General features: G+C 34.2%; 1 protein-coding gene across 2 annotated transcripts; it reads right to left on the reverse strand.

Moving 5' to 3' along the window:
* Nucleotides 1–690: 690 nt before the first annotated feature.
* On the reverse strand, nucleotides 691–12540 carry LOC123557032 (uncharacterized). Of its 2 annotated transcripts, none has more exons than XM_053543354.1 (3): nucleotides 12407–12540; nucleotides 3626–3746; nucleotides 691–898 (listed from the first exon to the last, which is right to left on the reverse strand). In XM_053543354.1, coding segments are annotated over exons 1-3 (303 nt in total). In that variant the 5' UTR covers nucleotides 12409–12540; the 3' UTR covers nucleotides 691–718. The 2 variants fall into 2 exon arrangements, with proteins under 2 accessions (XP_053399329.1, XP_053399328.1); XM_053543353.1 differs by lacking the exon at nucleotides 12407–12540 and adding an exon at nucleotides 10023–10364 and having other exon boundaries at nucleotides 692–898.
* Between the last annotated feature and the right edge of the window lie 9045 nt (nucleotides 12541–21585).

Consider the following 21585-nt stretch of genomic DNA (forward strand, 5'->3'; position numbering starts at 1 on the left):
ACCTGTGAGTTCTGGCAATATTTTGTCTAATCGTTTGGGTTATTTTTATCGTATGTGCAAATATGATAATGGATACATTTTTAACATTTGAGCCGCGCCATGAGAAAACCAACATAGTGCGTTTGTGACCAGCATGGATCCAGACCAGACTGCGCAGATCCATGCTGTTCGCTAATGGTTTCTCTAATTGCAATAGACTATGAAAGCGAACAGCATGGATCCTGACCAGACTGCGCGGATGCGCAGGCTGGTCTGGATCCATGCTGGTCGCAAACGCACTATGTTGGCTTTCTCATGGCACGGCTCATTTGTTACACACGGTGATATTCTCTGCAAGTTTGGTCCTGATTTTTTTTCCAGTTTAAAAACAGTTTTACATGTCTTTTACGAAATGCCAAGTTTATCAAATATGATTATAAACGTCAAAATCAGATCAATGAATATAACATTTATTTAAAAATATATGTAAAAACCAATGCACCGTCTTATACATAACATATATTGATTTTAAGTGCATTACTAAAGTTAATATCTTGGATTGGAAGATCCATTTTATTCCGATTTACAAATTTAAGGTTTTGCAGATGTAAAATGTTTTAATTTAAAATTGAAAAAATAGTAAAAAAAAACTATGTATTGTCGGCATTAAATAATACATTTATTGCTTGAAACTTAACATAAATTTTGTATAAATATATAATTTGCTTTGTCATCTAGATTACCTATGTGGGGTAGGGGTCGCAGTTGGAGATTTTTGTATGCTTCCATCTGGTCTTATAGACACTTTAATTATATTTGTCTCAAAGTAGCTGTTCTTGACCTTCACCCCACGAAGGAGAACCACTTGAAAGTAGAGCAACACCAGTAGAGATCCTGTATACAGGTAGACCAGAAACACCTGAAATATATCAAGAATTATATTATTTATGAGAGAAATATGGGAAGATAATGAACAAAAATGATAGTGCCAGGTATAGATGGTTTTCGGGTAGGATAAATTGCTCTCATTTTTAGGAGCTTTACTCAAATATCCTAGATATAATTCTCTCATAACAACTTTGTAAAGTGTTGAATGATAAATATTCAGTTCTGTAATAATTATATATTAAAACATTTTTATATTTTATCTTCTTTGCTGAATGTTAAGATGTATGGCCACCAATATTTGCTTTAACAAAAGAGGAAACTATTGCAATAACAGGGAATAATCATTAGCACTAATGTCTTCAATAAAGTTCTTATCAGAAACAATTACTCAAAACTTAGAACTATAAATAGAACACAGTATTAAAAGAAGCATTTCATCATTATCGGTATTCCGTAAAAGAAAACATAAATCAATGAATCGATATGTATCAGCATGACTTTACTATTTACTACGAGGAATATATAAACAAAACTAACAGAAGACGTAAACAAAGCAGCATCTACTGTCATAAAACAGTCAGTATGTTTTACCCACACAGATATTTCTGCAACTATTAATTGCCTGATCAGCAGAAGACAGAAGTAAAAACAAGATACTACATTCGTTCAAACCTCCCACGTTAGCAGACTGTAACATTAACGTGTTATTTTTGCAGTGATGTGTGCCAGTGTAATAATACTTTTGTTTCATTATATTTGTAACTACGAACAGAATCATTAAACACAAAAGACAAATATGAACAAGAGGACCATGATGGTCCTGAATCGCTCACCTGTCCCCACATGACCCAGTTTTGAACTGAGTATGACGTCGTTTTTTCTATTATTTGACATAGTGACCTAGTTTTTGAGCTCATGTGACCCAGTTTTGAACCTGACCTAGATATCATCAAGATAAAAATTCTGACCAATTTTCATGAAGATCCATTGAAAAATATGGCCCCTAGAGCGGTCACAAGGTTTTTTATTATTTCACCTACTGACCTAGTTATTGACGGCATGTGACCCAGTTTCGAATTTGACCTAGATATCATCAAGGTGAACATTCTGACCAATTTTCATGAAGATCCATTCAAAAGTATGGCCTCTAGAGAGGTCACATGGTTTTTCTATTTTTAAACCTACTGACCTAGTTTTTGATTGCAGTTGACCCAGTTTCGAACCTGACCTAGGTATCATCAAGATGAACATTCAGACCATATTTCATACAGATCCACTGAAAAATATGGCCTCTAGAGAGGTCACAAGTTTTTTTTATTATTTGACCTACTGACCTAGTTATTGATTGCACGTAACCAAGTTTCGAACTTGGCCTAGATATTATCAAGGTGAACATTCTATCCAAATTACATGAAGATCCATTCAAAAGTATGGCCTCTAGAGAGGTCACAAGGTTTTTCTATTTTTAGACCTACTGACCTAGTTTTTGACCGCACGTGACCCAGTTTCGAACTTAACCTAGATATCATCAAGATGAACATTCTGACCAATTTTCATACAGACCCCATGAAAAATGTGACCTCTAGAGTGGTCACAAGCAAAAGTTTACGGACTAACGGACTAACCTTGTCACTTTGTGACAGGTGAGCTAAAAAGGAATCACTAAACATAAAGAAATATACACAAGAGGTTTACGTATTTGTTTCAGTATTTAAAAAATATAGGACATTTTTGGTATTTTCATATCTGGGATAGTACCATATAGATATTTGTATTTGCATTTTGATATTTTGCTTAACGTTTTCCCTCCATTTGACGTTACGTTATCAGTTTTGCGTCACGTCCGTTGTTTATATTTGTATGTGAATTATCCTGATGAAGGCGTTAGCCGAAACGTTGATGAGATGAATTACTACGAGGGCTCTTCAAAAATAATGTAGACTTTTTCTCTAGATTTTATATACTTTAATGAAGCAAAACAAGATATATACCATCATTATTTGCAATCTTTCTACTAAATACACTGCAAATTTGACGTGATTATGAGCACGCATGTAGGAGTTACGCCTCCTCGTATACATAAAAACTTTTATACGTGTTGTTGTTGAAATACCTACCGCATTTCAGTATTTAAGCAACATACGAATTTGTCAGATTTTGAAAGGCAAATGCCCAGTTAGTCGTAATGTTATACATGTATTTCAAACATTTCAACGTATTCTAGCATAAAACTGCTGTTCTTGTCACTTTTCGGGGGTGTTTTAACAGGAGAGGAAACGTGTGTTAACAGAAAGGTTCTCGCGCTCGCGTGCTGTTAGAACACATTTTTACATATGCGCGTTCCGTGGCAAAGCGTAAACGTCATTCGGCCCCAAAACGGATAATTCAAAACGAAATGACGTCAACGTAAAAAAAAACAACTCAGACAATCCCGCGCATTTCGTGGAAATTTAATGACGTTGAGTGACATTGTGTTCATTTATCAGTTTTTACGCGTTTTATGCTAGAACAGCGTTAGCGCATGTTTATTTCGTGTCATAACATCTGCAGAATCCCTCGTGATACGTTGGTACCCTCGCCCTAACGGGCTCGGGCACCAACCAATCCCTCGTGATTCTGCAGATGTTTTAAAACGAAAAAACATGCGTTATCCCTACAAAATAACCTCTATAGATGTTAATAAGTTTATGGTATAATGTTGTATAAAGATAATTTTAAATCGTTTCTCTCCAAATTGTTAGGTTTATCCTGATCTTACCTCGAGGTAGTATTTGTGTTGCCTTTCAACGGCTGTCAGTGAGGACGCAGTTGCGAATACAATACCAAGCACAACAATAATCAGGGCATATAAGCCACATAGCAGTTTCACGAGGGAAGACCTGAAACGAAAAAAAAAAAAATTCTGTCACGACATCTTACGTCAAGAAAGAATGCTCGTAAACCTAGATGGTCTTATCTCTGTATAATCATGGAGGAGAATTTCTGAACTAAAATGCACTGAAATAAAAAGTGTCTGTTACTGCAAGATGCGCTCTTCAAGAACTGGTCTACTCGATGGCAGACGAAGCATATGTTTCAAAAAGTAAGACGCACATGTTTTTCTTATCTTTGATGCCACTTGACATAGTAAATTGACATGCATGATATAGAATTATTGTCAATTACTCAACATATTTTGGTTAAAATGTTTGCTCATTAAAATGAAATGATTTCTGAATCGGACATAGACAAAGGAATCACATTCATGGTACGAGTTTGAGCTTATGCAATAAAAAGAAAAATTGTGAGAAACATCACATTATATTAAATTGTCAGTAACTATTCCGGCCTTCCGTGGGATGACATTATTTCGGACATGGACAGTCGCTTTGGTAGATCGTGTAACCGCCCGGTATTGAAGTACTTCGGTCTATGAAGTAATTCTTTGAAACTGTGAATCGCCCTATTTGAAGTCATCTCTAGCTTGATAGGTTACATTTCAGGAGTATTTACTGACACTGTGTTAATTTTGTCGTTTCTTATGACCTTTACAGTTGTTTTGTCTGGTTTTTTTTTGCAGGATCACATTTCTGTGCGGAAGGAATAAAAAAGTACTCTAGACCAGTCAGTCATGACAGATGTGTATGGAAATGTGGATAGGGATTGTAAATATTGTAAATTTAACGAATAACAAAAAAAAAAACCGTTCGTTACAGTTCTTTTCAAGTCTTTGCGACATGAATAGAGCTAAATCTTAGAAATATAGATCGGCCGTTGCTGTAATTTTGCTGTGATATTCAAAATTCATGTCCAAAAATGCTTCTTTTTCTATACATCAAAGCCGGGTGCCCATTAAAACCACCGACCTGCTCACATGACGAGACGAGCAGGGCTAAAACTTAAAGAGGTGATGAACAAGTAATTTGAATTCAGCGACCTCGACCACCCTGCCATGGAAACCTTTTTTTTCATTTCTGAGTAAAAATCAGTTCGAAGATTTAGAAAACAAAAAAATTTAAACGTTTGAATAACCATTTCTCGTTCACATTTGACATACTCACATATCTATTATTTGCTCCATGAAAACAGTTTTAAAACCGTTATAAAAAGACTGACATATGATTGTTGATAAATGTTATTTCGGTTATCTGGCTTACTTCATTCAAATCTAATAAGATGTCTGTTTCCTTTCTATCTATAATTGTTTTGACCTTGGAAAGATTTCACTAAAAAATGTGGTACACCAAATGGCATTTTGTGTTTCTGATGAAAACAGATCAATGTGGTTTGTAAGCGCTGCATATATCTACCTATAACATTTTTATCTTGAAAGCAATGTCGCACCTGTTTTACTTGGGGTTATTTGTTTATAGGATAAACTTAAGCATTTAATAGGAATATAAAAGAAATAAGAACTATTTTTTTCATATATCAATTACACAGAAAATAGTACATTCTGAATACAATATTGATAGATTCTGTTCTTGAGCGGAATCCTGATTCAAAGGCGTTGCACCATGTTGTTACAGCTGTTTACCACCATATTGGCTGTTTGAAATACAGTCAAGTGTATTGCACCTGGCCTTGAGAACAGTGTTTACAATATCTAACATCTATTCCCTGCAGTTTTGATGATACCAAAATATCTCAATTTCATCTCTGAAGTTGTAGCACTTTTGGTGTAATGTGCAGCAGCTGAATGCTTTGCAACTTTCACAAACCAAACAGCATAATATGTGTCAGGTGAAGATATTATTGCACCTTTAATAAAAGCAGCGAGATCAAAAATGTGGTTCTACTGAATAGTCAGACTTTGACTTTTGACTTTTTTTTCAACCACGCGCATTTCTTGAAAAATTGAAAAATTAAAAAAAAAATGCGTACTAAGGAAGTAAATATATTGTATGTTATATCCGTATCATTGCACGGATAACCTAATTACACGTGTACGATTTTTATGAAACGTCGCACATCGCAGTAAAAACTTTGCTTTTTTCATGGCATCTATCTTACAACACTATATCTTTGTAGAGTTTGTGATAACGGTATAATGAGTTTTCCAGATCACCATTCCGCCTTGGTAAAATATAATATTTTATTAGAATATGTTCAGTAACTTGTGTTAATGTAGGATGTTTTAGTTGGGCATAGAAATATATGCGTTTGCCTGACTGTTATTTTTGATCTGAGGGAATTCGGAAGCAGTATACTTAGTAAATCAAGTTAATATTTTGCGCTGCAAGAACGTTAAATGTCCGCCCTTGACTGATTTCCTTAAGGCATAACATCCATATATATATTAGCTCTACTGACTATAAACGGAGAGCAGACTATTACTGACTGTAAACGGAAGGTATATCAATACTTACTATAAACGGAATGTACTTCATTACTGACTATAAACGGAAGGTACATCATTACCGACTATAAACGGAATGTACTGCATTACTGACTATAAACGAAATGTACTTCATTACTGACTATAAACGGAAGAGTACATCATTACTGACAATAAACGGAATGGACATCATTACTGACTATAAACGGAAGGTACACCATTACTGACTATAAACGGAATGCACTGCATTACTGACTATAAACGGAATTTACTGCATTACTGACTATAAACGGAAGGTACATCATTACTGACTATAAACGGAAAGTACATCATTACTGACTATAAACGAAATGTACTTCATTACTGACTATAAACGGAAGGTACATCATTACTGACTATAAACGAAAGGTAATCATTACTGACTATAAACGGAAGGTACACCATTACTGACTATAAACGGAATGTACTTCATTACTGACTACAAACGGAATGTACTGCATTACTGACTATAAACGAAAGGTACATCATTACTGACTATAAACGGAAAGTACATCATTACTGACTATAAACGAAATGTACTTCATTACTGACTATAAACGGAAGGTACATCATTACTGACAATAAACGGAATGGACATCATTACTGACTATAAACGGAAGGTACACCATTACTGACTATAAACGGAATGTACTTCATTACTGACTACAAACGGAATGTACTGCATTACTGACTATAAAAGGAAGGTACATCATTACTGACTATAAACGGAAAGTTCATCATTACTGACTATAAACGAAATGTACTTCATTACTGACTATAAACGGAAGGTACATCATTACTGACAATAAACGGAATAGACATCATTACTTACTATAAACGGAAGGTACACCATTACTGACTATAAACGGAATGTACTTCATTATTGACTTTAAACGGAGGTTACATCATTACTGACTATAAAAGGAAGGTACACCATTACTGACTATAAACGGAATGTACTTTATTGCTGACTATAAACGGAGGTTACATCATTACTGACTATAAACTGAACGTACATCATAACTAACTATAAACGGAGGGTACATCATTACTGACTATAAATGGAACGTACATCATAACTAACTATAAACGGAGGTTACATCATTACTGACTATAACTGGAACGTACATCATAACTAACTAGAAACGGAGGGTACATCGATAAAACATTGCTTACAAACAGGGTGTTATTTCACATAAGCATTTAGTTTCTACAAAAATCGTTTAAATGAAGCGGTTATATCTTGATGAGCATTAGATATTCATGGACAAAAAAATTAGTTTTAGATATCGCTGTTCGAAATCTGCTGTCACTAATCGGTGAGAAAATATGTGATAAATGAGAAAATAAAGCTATTCAAAGTGCGAAGTTAATATGTAAATATCACTCAACATAAACATCTTACTGTGAAATCATATTAAGGTAATTCCAACATCTCCCCTAGAAACATGTATTTACATTGAGATCTGTATCTAGCAATAGAGATAATGTATATCTACAATATTTTGAGTTAGTAAATAAATAGGTCACGTTAACGAGTAGAATTTGCTCTTTTCAGCAACAATGTTTGTTTTATACGTATGACTGATACAAATGGTTGAGGTCCTATACGTTTTACTTTAAGAAGGGATCTGCAAACGAAAAAATCGTATGCTATATAAATTGAATGTGAATGAAACGGGTTCTAATTTGAAACGCAAGCAAGATTTTAGCGACCTTTAAATGATGCAAGTTCATGTGTTTAGATTGTATATGACGGAAAAGTCCTTAGAATATCATTAAAATGATATAGATAAAAACTGGTTAAAAGTAGACTATTCATAATAATATTACATGTTTTAGATATATTTAAATAAAATCTAATGGCACATTTTTTGTGTGTATATGAATGAAGTCAGTTGAATCAAGACACTATAAACAGCTCCTTTGATCTACCATATATTTACACACCACACTATTCGTCCAGTACAGCGAGCATACCATTCAGGTCTAATCTGTGTCCATATGAAAGCAATAAACTATGTTGTTTTAAGAATATCAAGAACGAGCCACTTTTAAATGCAATTGTTTATATTGCTGATCACTTTCATGAATGTAAATATACTTTTTTCCTCTGGTAACGAATTTAGACAGCTTTGCCTAGATCTATGTTGCATACTATCTTAGAAATTAGAAACACCTTTTCGACGGGGCCTTTTCAATGATAGGTACGATGTAAGATATAATCTTTCTTTATTTTTTCTGTCAATTTCGTAGATCTTTACACAAGTAAATCATTTTCCTGAGATTGTTTTACATTGGGATGCTATTTATAACTTTAATAAATCAACGCACGAATGAAGTAACTTCATAAATTAAATTAGATCATGCAATCTTTACGGTTCATAAAATCGTGTTATTTCGTTGCCGTTTATCTCAAACAGACAGGAGCAACAATAAAACCATATTCATGACCAACTATCAAACCATAAAAGTTGTAGGTTTTCTATCAAACTATTTTATCTCTATGAGTTTAATATGATAAGGCTATTTCCAGACTCAAGATCATGTTTAGGACATCTGGGCGTCTCATTATATAGATTTACCAACAGGAGTGCCACAAGGTGAAGTTTTAATGCCTTCAACGTTCGGTTCATATAAACAAATTACAAAATTTTAAAATTGATGCCACAATTTTCACTCCAAGCGAATCTAGTCAATTCACCATTTAATGACTATTAATGCTCGAGAGATAAGAAATTCCCATTGCATAAGTACTTGATTCATACTTGCTTCATAATAATATTGTATTTCAATAAATTGAAGAGTATATAAAACATTATTATGTAAGGATAGTATTTCGAAATAAAAAACGATATGAACGATTTCATTCCATTTTATGGTTCACAGTTTCGCTCTTTAAAACTGAAATGATAGTACAATGTAGTACAAAAAAGAGGGGTGTTCGTATCCGGAAAAGTTTCATAACTTATTTATTTATATGGTTATTAGAATGAAAATTCTAAAAGTGATACTTTGATATATTTTGTACATAATCCGAATGACAAAATGATACAAATTGCACTCTTGCAAAATCCACAGTCACTATGGTAACGTTGCGTATTAACAATGACTGCAAGTCAAACAGGTTTCTTCCTATTGTAACTGCATATACAAATGAACAAAATGTCTTGGTGTTCAGTCCTTTCACGTTTTGTTTTGATAAACCCTTGTGACCCGATTGATCCATATTCTTATAGACCTCGTTTGTTGTTGGTCAGTACCCGTATACTTCGATGGCTTTAGCGTTTTAGTTGTTGCCTTTATCCTTGAAAAGTTACAGATGGGCTATTACTTAGAACCAACATTTCTTGATGGAAAATGTTTCATGTACATCAATATCTAATCACTCTTCTAGCTAAAAGGTTTAAGTTTGTGTCTGAAAAACAGGATTCAATAGTTCAGATTTATAAAAAAAACTGAAGGGCATGGTTGCCATTGTTTACGTCAACGGTTAAAATTACAAAACAAACTGACATGTTTTGATGACTCTAAACTGAGACAATTATTTTCTAATAACTTCGTGTTAAAAACATGATAACCGTCAGTTTCGTTATGCTCTCCGAGAATTGTAAGCCATGATGGCTCAAACAGTTATCGCATTTGTTTTAGAAACAATGAGACTTACACTCGATAGTTATATTTGTTATGAAATACATGTCTGTTTTGTAACATTGAAAGCCCAAATACAAAATATTAAGTCACTGCTTGTATCATCTGGTACTGGTAAAGAAATAAGAAGCAAAATTGTTCCACTTACATGTTGTTGTTACACAGTCACATTAACAGAACCTTTATCACTTTGTCGTCTTCCAAAAAAAATGAAGTTCCAAAGCAAGACCAAATAACTCGCCCTTTCCACAATGTACGTTAGTTTAGAGAAACTAATTCCACCAGAATCACAGAACAGAGTAAACTAGTTGGTTAATTAGAATTAACTTTAGATTAAATACTTTATGATATCTCCGATGAAATAATAACAGCCTTGAACACAAGAAAGTATTCCTGTAATCATTTGTGGATAACTAGTTGCAGATGTAGCAGAATGCATTGAGATAGGAAAGGAATTTTCTACAGATCGATTTCCGAGGGCTTATTAACTATTACCCAGGTACAAGAAAAAAAAATATCTCGGCGTTTCACAAATTATTACCTTTCGTTATTTATGTCAGATTTATGGCTACAAAAACAAACAAAATACAACTACTATAGGAGTAAAGATGGTGCCGTTTATTACATTTGGATAGCAGAGAATTTTTTTATAGATTCATAAATTACATTAGATCATACAATCTCTACGGTTAATAAATTCTGGATATAGAATTGTTGTCTATCAGAAACAGACACGTGCTTTATAGAATCATATTCCACATAAAATATTTCAAGTGAGCCGCGCCATGAGAAAACCAACATTGTGCGTTTGCGACCAGCATGGATCCAGACCAGCCTGCGCATCCGCGCAGTCTGGTCAGGATCCATGCTGGTCGCTAATGGTTTCAGTAATTGCAATAGGCTTTGAAAGCGAACAGCATGGATCCTGACCAGACTGCGATGCTGGTCGCAAAACCGCTATGTTGGTTTTCTCATGGCGCGGCTCATTTCAAGTCAATTCTTCTACTTCAGCCGCCTATGGGTGTAGAACATAAAACGGAAATTGATTACTAGAGGTTATACTTGTAACTGACAAAGAATATCATGTTCTGATTGTCTGAAATGTATTAAATAATAATAAAATCTGTGAGAAGATCCTTTGAAAGCATAGAACCAAACCAGGCAATATAACAATAGACTGGGTTCATGAGTGGTAATGAATTGGAAAACACCCTATAGAATGTTCCCCATGATCGCTAAGAACCAGAAAATGTAATAACACCGAATGACTTTTTAAAGCCGCCATACGGCACTTAAAGACTACTCTTGTGATAGTTAATAAAATCTGTTAGAAGATCCTTTGGAAGCATAGAACTCGTCCAAGCAAAACAATAGCAGACTCGGTTTGACTGAGTTTGTTCATGAGTGGTAATGAAATGTGCATCACCTCTCACGCCCCCGTAGCATCAGTTTAAGCGGAAATTCTAGTATTATAAAATTGAATGTTTGCCATGATCGATAAAAAGAAAAGCTTTACTTTATCTTAAAAAGTATTTTACAAAATGTAGAATTATACGAGAAATGTACAGTGATGGTGCATAAAGAAGGCAAAAGAGCCTGTTGTCAAAATGGTAGTTTTCACTTTTCGTGTTATTTCATTCACAGGTACGTTTTTCAACTACGGGTTTATATTAACGTTTTTATTCTTTGAACAGCGAAAAAAAATTTGAAAAATTCTTTATAGTTAGTTCTTATAATTATCCTCGGTGTGATCCTATCAGACAGGAAGGTACCTGCTATCAAAGTAGATTCTAATTTACTTTAAGAATCCACTCTAAGTATTGAGCTTAGAAGCTTTCAAGTGTATAATTTTGGAATTGAAACTTCCGTTACAACGGATAACTGAGATGAGTCACGTAAATTAGGAAAAACTAAACAGGTAATAGCCGGAGCCACACGGGTTCTTATACGTTAGCTTCAAATACTATGTCAACATGAGAAAGAGAAAGTTCATCGACCTACTTGTTACCTGTGAGACAAGAATGAACGGACAATTCTTACAATGTAATACAATAATGAGTATCTACGACATGTTTTAATAAACATTTATTCTGGTGAAATCGCGGCTTTCGAAAACTGAAAAAAAAAAAAATTACGTAGATTTGTCACTTATTTCCGTGCAACTGCAATCTGACCAACGAAAAATATGATACAGTATTTAAGCACTCGGACTGTGTTTAACTGTGTTGGCCTTGGACTTAAACACAGTCGATGCGTTGTTTTAACTCTATGATAATTGAATGTATCTGAGTATGACTTTATAAAATGAAAGATATGAGAATACTCTGGCCTCGGAAAACAATATTAATTTCGCGTAATCTGAAAATCAAATCTGCTCAGTTGTACAAATACATTTACATCCTTACTCACATACCTATCTCACATGCAAGCTGCAAAAGCTGCACAACTATAACTGTATGCTGTACGATAAAACCAGATATACAGAAAAAAATAGAAGATTCCATCAAAGATGCAACAGCGAGAGTTACTTACATTCCTGTTGTATACAGCAAGTATTAAACAGCAAGATGTGATGTTTCAGTTGAACTTTATCCAAGAATCTTTCTCTCTTTTTCAGATTTTGTGTTTTATTTCCAATATTGCATAATACTGAACATTCTTATGCACAACAAGTAAATATCATATGTAAGCCTTAAAATATCTACAATACTCTCTAAATTAGTAAAGCAGCATGCACTTGCAATGATGGAAACTTAATCTTTTTAAGTGCTTGCTAAACAGTTTGAAAAACTTAGACAAAAATAATTTTATTGTAGGTGCTCAAGAAAATAAACAAAAAAAAAAAAAAAAGAGAAAAAAATGTCTTGCATATAGAATTATTTCACGCAGACAGAGTTAGATATTATAACGATGATAACTATATCACAAATTAATCAATCCATCCATAAAAATATCTTATTTTTTCCGACACTTCATTCGTAATAAAATTCCGCCTGTAGAATCGTGTTTTCTGTCTAAAGAATATATAAAATATATGAAAATGGGTGATACTATCTATATAACTAAATATTTTCATATCTATTTATTTGATCTTTATTAGTTACACATGATAAGAAAACTAGCACGTACATTTTATCAGTCAAAAGAGCACCAGGAACAGTATTATTACAGTGTACGCCAGGAGTCTGGGCTTCTAAAGCATTTTTTTTCTACTCAAGATTTTCTTTGGTTAATAGAAATTCAGTTCATAGCTTCATCAAGATTATACGCGCTCGAGTAGGACGCTTTCCAACATAAAATACATCGTAGAGAGAAAAAAGCAGGTCTCTGAAAAATCTTCTTTTCTAGCCTTTGTGCACTTGCTCATTTTATTTGCATAGCTTTTCACATGATATTTGTTTTAGTTCTCTCACGGTGGTGACACACTGAAGATATAACGTCAGTTGCATCACTGATGCATGAAAGGAAGTTGTCAGTTTTTTTGCGGAGTATCACTCATTTCCGGTATGGAGGCAAGGAGCGCTGTCTCTCTTGAATAATAGAATTCGTTTCAAAACCCTCTTCAATAGCATGATGCAGTCTATATAGTTAACTTCAATCATGCCCCCCTATATTCCTCATTCTTCCTGTTATTACAATCATTGATTAAAGCTGGTTACCTCAATATGTTACCTGTTCATGTAACCGAATTACAATCATTAGGCAAAAAAACTTACGCTAAAGGCAGATGCTCGATGGAACCACTGCTTCTCTTCAATTATGAAGTAGTTTAATTCAAGAAACATGTTCAAACAAACGCTGTTTTTCGTTTAATTGATTCATGATGACTGGAAACAAGTTGCAATTTAAGATACATAAAATACTGTCTTCACCATTTTTTTTTCATATTTTTGAAAAAATAAATCAGATTAGAGTTTATAAACTTTTAAATATCAAAAGGAAGTAGGGCTGAAATATTACGTTATTTATCTGAAATAATCCGCGGATAATCTTTTCTCCAAATATATTAAACATAATTTCGTTCCTAGAACTTTTTTTTTCGATAAGCGTTATTTATGTTATACATTCCAAAACTCAAAAAACACATTGCTATGGTAACGGAGCTAACGGTTCATCTCATCACAAAGTGGTTCATAACCAGAAACATGTATATATAAATAATCACCACTCATATCTATATTTTAAGCATGACGAATGGCTAATTTGTTAAACTTTTCGACCTTTAAGCCTTTGGTAGGTATGGCGCTATCTGATGGTTTCAATAAAGCGATCCAGAGGCAAAGCCGTTTTAAGATTTTTCTAATATTAAATGAAATAGGTGCATGAGTTATTAATTAGATATAGCACGTAGAGAACAATAACAAAGGTATGTTTATGCAACACCTGTGAGCAGGCAAAGATATGATATAATATCATGATGATGATAATTATCCCAAAGAAGCCAAAGCATACGGTCAGTGAGATGCGCCACGTAAAAAGGGACAAACATACATCGCATAAAGTTTTGTTAAAGGGGTACTCAGATTATTATCAAGACATAGATCCATGCTTTATCTATACTATAGTGGAAACAGAAAGGTCTGTTTATCGAAGGTAGTCACTATATGTCTATATGTGAAGTCGCGTAAACATGCAAGAAATAGTCTATTGTCCGATCAAAAGCTCTAATTATCTTGTCAATAGCAAAAATGAATTGCATATAAAATGAAATATGACATTTTATAAAAATTTTCATATGTTTTTCTCCATTATTCTGCCTGTGTGTCTCTTTAATATTATAAATCACGTAATTTATGTATTAGTCTTGTAATATGTCAGAACGGTCATATTGGCCCTTATGTTTTGTCCTTATTGGTTCAGCTGACTTTGCTATTTACACAATATGTTTCACGGGACAATATTATGATATATCACGGCAAATATTGCATAGAAATCATCTGATAACTTATCAGTATTTGGCTATGCGTTCGTAAAATTATTTATGTTGGAAGATGAGCGAACTCCCTGATTCATTATTCAAATGTGACGTCGCAATGAATTAATTACGGCCAAAAGTAGCCTTATTTTAGTAAGAATTGAAAGAAATTACCTTGTAGTTGGAACTTTGCAAAAAGACAGAATTTGAGAAACTTTACAACTTGTATACTTTACGAAACACCTACGATATCAGTTCTTTGGCATAGACAAGCTAATATTCATGATTTGCGACAAATAATGTTAACATTGTGATGTGGTATCTAGATCTACCTCACCATTTACATCAAGACAATTAGTACAAACAGGATCTATCTTCCTGACAAGATGTTCATGTTTTCGGCACTGTACAGTAACTATTCTCTAGTTAATAACATTATAAACACTGATAGCGCTGATAAGTACATTGTCTTAAGATAACGTATCTTAATTATATATCTGTTAATAACAATCTGGCTTCCGTAAAACGGTCAGGTCTGTGTTTTCTTGGGAGTAAAATGCAACATGTGAACACATATTAATAACAAATTAAGGAAAAACAATGATGATAATGATAGGCTGTCTGTCTGAAGATAAGGTATCTAAATTACATCAGTAAATAACAAACTTTCCCAAGAAAAACGGTTTATCTCATCAGTAAGTTTGTTTATTTTTGCCGGCGAGTTTAAAGTATTCCACACGCTGATAGCAAATGTTTATTTTTACCGGCGAGTGTATCGCTGTTTTGCGACAATATTCCAAACGCTGATAGCAATTACAAGTCTAATTAATTAACATAGAATGAATTTATGACAAGGCCATTGAAACACCTATTTGAGGCGAACGCCGGTCCGCTGAGAAACATACAGACTATAACCCTGCTAAATATATCTACATCTACGAGGTAACGTAATTTTTAACATGAAATGCAGGCATTAGTAAAGGATAAGAGTGTATGACGAAAACAAATTTAATCTGCTGCTGTACCACTCAACGACTATACATGTGACCGTACTGGCAATGGACAAGTCCCCATTTTACATATGACTTCACCGGCTTACTTGGCGTTACCGGGGACAAGCCCCTGCCCCCTGTACATGTGACCTCTCCGGCGTTAACAGGGACAAGTTCACGTTGTACGTGTATCGCTACCAGAGCCAAGTTCCAACTGTACGTGTGGCCCCTCCAGTTGTTTTGCGCACAAGTTCCGCTGTATGTATGACCTCTTCAGCTGGCTTGGTGCTATCAAGGACAGGTACCTGCTGACACAGCTCTAGTCTAATAATAAGTTCATTGATTTTATGTGTAGTATGACTGACACATGTAAGGACTGTGATCAGTCGCCTTTTTCAGTGTATTTTGCCAAGTCCTCTGTCTGTGTGTTCATATATGTAAAAGGATGTTGTTAGGTCAACAAAAACATCAGATGTGAAAACAGATAAAAGCCGAAAACCTCACAAATAACTGATAGAGGCTGACCAACCCTGACTTGAGGGCATCCGATGTTCGGGTTGTGGTGGCATGCTCCTAGATTCATGTCTGCTAGAAACAGCCTAAACGAGTTGTCATTTGAGAAACTGCAAGCGAAATATTTCTCAAATGCATGTAAATATAATTTGCTACCACCATATCTCAAAGTCAGAAATAAAAACAGACAAGACCCAAAAGCTTCCATTCTTGAAACCAAATTCGACGACTAGACTTTATCGCGTTTTCGAATAAGTTTTATTATCAGAATCTAGTGTTGCGTCATTTTGAAAATAAAAACAAAGACACTCTGTTCTCAAAAGTGATAATCTAGTGCTGTTGGTACATAAATTTCAAGATTTACAGATAGGTTAGAAAGGTTTTATGCCAAACCAGATTATCAGTTAGGCTTCACGCAATCTTTATAGCCTCAAGTGAAAGTTTGTTATTTTCTTCAAAGAAAGTAGTTCCGAAATTTCAGCCTTGACATACCAGTAGGATATGCCACATATAAGAAATATGCATGTACATCCAAAACAGAAAATACCCAGTCTGTGTGTATAACGCGAAATGTTTGAAAAGACAGGAATAAGAATATTCTCGTAATCTTTTAACAAAAAAATGTCTATTAGTCAGTCAGGGGTGTAACTGTTTCAAGTTATCGCAGTTTATAACCCATTTGAGTTACAGCTTATACTTTCATAACTTGTTTCAGTTATCATAAAATATTACAAAGCCCTCCTGTGCCAGTTCCTCATTGTGAATGAAACTAATGCAATTATTTCCTGAATCCTTGAACTTTTATCTTTCTGGCTATGCAGTAAAAATTTTAAGCAAGGCTGATAAAGTTTTACGCAGAAGTTTTAAAGCTATAAAACTCTTAACATCCCATTATTCTTATCAGGTCATGATCAGACTAAAAGAGAATTTAATTAGCCACAGTTTGCTACTAATTACATTTTAAAGGTCACTTTGTGAGAACAGCAAAAAGACTTTTTTTGAATAACTTACCTGAGTTAACTATATTTTTATAACTAAAACAGGTTATAAAATGTTTGAGAAAGTAACTGAAATAGGTTACATAACTTAAAACAGTTACACCCCTGACTGTTAGTATCTCACTCGTTCGTCGTAAAATCTCATGCAGTACTTAGACTAGTTAATATATGTTACTCAAGAATAAATTCGCCAAAAGGAGGGAAAATTTAGCTTCTACTATGTTAGAAAATTTTTCCGTTTCGAGGAGAGAATGGAGATAATGATACAAAATTTGAATAGCAATGGAAACTAACACGAAGTTTCCTAGCATACAGGTTCTAGTTAGTAAAAGAGACAACGGACGGTCAATGACTCCAACAGGAACAAGCAAATATCACGTGCCAATGTGTGCAAATACACATGGAAAAGAGTTAAAAAGAAACAGTTTATCAATAAGAAATAATCTATACGTTATTTATTAAACTGATCTGAGTAATTCATGAATGCACTAAAAATATTATACCCACTTTGTTTTATTCCATGTTCCTTTTTCAATCGTATGCACTTTTCCAACGCCTTTTGGTACGACCAAAACTCAGCTGCATTTTGGTACCGAGTACCAATATACGTTAGTACTACTTTGTAGTGTAATAGCTCTGACCCCGTGTAAGGTATTTTATTCTTTTTAATGACGAAACTGTAAAATAATGTTCCGATTTGGCCAGAAAGAGTACCAAAATAGGTTAGTACTACTTTGTAGCGTAATAGCTCTGACCCCGTGTAAGGTATTTTATTCTTTTTAACGACGAAACTGTGAAATAATGTTCCGATTTGGCCAGAAAGAATGACCTAAAAATAAGCTACGTAATACAATACGCTGATTTTACTGATTGTGAGGTATTGGAACATAAATCAATTATTCGCGACTATTTCAAATACAATATTTGTTAAAAAAACAAACAAGAAAAACAGAAAAAAAAACAAACAGATAACAACAACAACACATCATTGTCGAGATATGATTGGACCATAATGTGATCGAAATCAGTTCATATCGTTGATGAATTCTGAAACAAAGAGCGTAAGTTTCCTCAATTTGAAGTGTTTCTCTCACTGTAAAAACATATAGCATAAAGAAGAAAGACAGAAATCTTTCAAAGAGCTTTGTGTAATGGACACGTAATGACAATTACGGCAATGCACGTGCGATTACCGTAATCTAGAAATGCTATTTCGACATTCTCGGACTGGTAATGCCGCTCATATGAGCAATTAGCCTGTGTATGCGTACGGTGAATACTCAATCATATTTCATTACAGGTCTGTGACCTTAAATGTATACAGGCACTAAATTTGTTCTGATGTGTGCTGCAGCCATTTGAAATTTGTCATTTTTATTTAGAATAAAGACGACCAGCTATTTAATGTGTTCATGCCTGGAAACGTGAAAAGTAATGGCATTTTTTCCCTTTCATTCTACAAGTAATGGAGGAGACATGAGCTGTAACCAATAAACAGGTACGATTTGTGACAGACTTTCACACAACATAATAATGTCTAATCGAATTTGATAAAAAATCTTGCCCACATTTATCTGTCTAATTATTCCGAAAATTCATATTATAAAGCCTAATTTAATAATGTCATTTTTTGAATCTAATGGTAACATTTGCACATAAATGGCGTCAATCTGCGATAAAATAAACGTAAATTCAAACGAGACTGATCGACATATATATTACTAAGAAAAGTCATATTCAACAACTCTAGTTTATGTTAGTGAAATATTTCACGCAAGACGAAAAGATAAAATCACATATCCATCTTATCTACTTGTGTGTTTTTTTGTGTTCATTTTCCCATGTACAGCGTTTTTTTCAGGGGTCACAACTATTTCTGTGCAGAATAAAAATAGCTATAACACTTGAGATAATTATATAAAGTATGTTTCAGAAACTAAAAACAACATTCACATGTTCAGCCGTAGTGGCAATTCAACATTTATAGCATATATAAGTGCATGGATATTTCATTTATGATACAAATTATTTGTATTGCTTGTGTTTTTGTTTCTTTTTCAATATATTAAATAATTCTATCTTCCTCGAATTTCAGTATATGGTATATTGTTGTTATAAAAGTAATAAAATTTAAGAAGATTCCCCTGGTATAAGTGTTTTAAGTCTGATATTGATGGATGTTCGATTGAACAGAATATTTGATAAAACTATTTCATAGTGTGTCTTGTTTTTCAGGGGAAAAAATGTTTTGATTGAGAAAACTGATACACAAATGTCTGCATAAATCTTTTTATGACCCCTATGGGAGAAAGCAAGTCATAGAATACTGTTGTGATTAATGGTCATAAATAAATTACCTTGTTTATTTGTCGAAAAAGTAAGTTACGACTTATAGAATTCCAAAATTATCTAAACAATAAAGGTAAAAGATCAAATAGTCAGAATCTAACAAATAATGGCGGTTTCTTCAGAAATTCTCTTTAAGCGAAGCTAAAGGTAACTTACTTGGTATTTTAACATAGTGTTGTTGCTATAATGGGAAATTTTAGGCTTCAGAATACATTATGCATCTAAACAAAAAGCAGGAGATTTCCTTATCCAACAGCTAACCACGGTAAAGGTTTTAACTGTATCATAAAATAATTAAAATTATTTTATTTAAGTTTGTGTACGTAGGCCATTCTAGAAATTGTGACAATTGCGCGCTTCCGTTGAAGCATGTAAGAAACCCGTGTAACAGCTTTACACGAATGTCTCCTTTATTATTCTACAAAGTTACGTTTTAAAGTTATAGTTTTGTATCAGGTGTAGCCTTATAAGCTAAGCGTGTACGTGTAACTATGAAATTTTAAATCTAACAGATATCTGAAATTATAGCGTACACTAAAGTGCGTTGTTCTTTAGAAATACCTGCACGGCAGATACCCTGTGAACTGCCTACTTCTTATGGGAGCCTGCAATGTCAGAGAAAACCATTTACAGGTGGGTATGTAAATTTGAAAATGGTCAGGCAGTCCTTAAACACAGGGTTCTTATTTGAAGGCCTAAAGCAATGACGTCAAAGAACACTGCTGCTGGAAGACGTCTGACTGATGAAGATGCCAGGTACTGTGTTAGAGTATTTTCTTGGCATGTCAACGGGGAGAACGCATGAGATTCTCACCAAACACTCCGGTTAAAGACAGGTTTGTGCCCGATGGGTGCCTCGCATGTTAACCGAGGAGTTAAATGCCAATAGGGTCAAATGTGCTATAAAGACGCTAAGAAAAACTATAAAATTTAGAAGATCGCAGCTCAAACAGGCAATGGGACCTAGATAATTATAATTTTATGAGCCACAGCGCTGCGTAAACAATAGACAGTGTCTGCAAAAATGTGACCGTAGACAGAACTAAGTGTTTAAAGTTTTTGTATTCCATCTTCTTTATCTCAAAGAGTACTGCTGTGACTTATTTTCTCTTTTCAAGACTGAAAGGATGCTGGCTGAATGCAAATGCAAATGCTTATCGAACAAAGCATTGTTGAGTGTTATTTTTCAGTAACTTAAGACTATACAAAAGGGGGACTACTCTGTGGCGTTCACCTTTTGGATTTCTCGACTGCGGAAGTGTCTGGAAGTCAATGGCGAATACTTTGAAGGGGAAAACTGAATTTGACGTCTACACAAAGACTGTGTACATATATTCCATTACGATTGTCAGTATTTTAGAACGGCCCTTGTATAGGCATAATTTTGCACTAGGCCGTCCATATATTGCTGTGGAAATGTTTTATGTAAACTATGAAAAATAAAGACTCACGTTTAGCCATTGTCCATTTATACCCACATGGTGATTTTGAATGTGTATATCACATGCACCATAATCGAACACAAAATTTAGTGCAATTTTCACGGTCTCTGTCGAGTACTCTCGCTGATGGTCCCTGTCCAGCCAGATTTCAACTACTACCTTGCTTCCATTGTATTCTGCCCTGTTCAAAGACTCTAACAAGCGCAAAACAGATTTTGGTCTGTTAAATGTGATGATTATAATTCTAAGATCCACGTCCCGTCTCAGGAAATTTGTTTCAACTGGCAAACACTGTTGGGGATTTTTAACTTGCTTTTGTGGTCTTTTTTGTTGGCCGGATACGGTATAAGATAACATTGATTTCATTTTCGGTCTCATTTTCTTAATAGAAGTCTGTACAGGTAAGTTCATATACAGTGTTAATGTTGCTAGACAAATACATAGAGCCAATATGCTCCGCAAGTCAGTGCATCGCCGCCATCGACGAGCATACAAAATTCGG

Source organism: Mercenaria mercenaria, chromosome 5, assembly GCF_021730395.1.
Source record: "Mercenaria mercenaria strain notata chromosome 5, MADL_Memer_1, whole genome shotgun sequence".
NCBI classification, from domain to species: domain Eukaryota; kingdom Metazoa; phylum Mollusca; class Bivalvia; order Venerida; family Veneridae; genus Mercenaria; species Mercenaria mercenaria.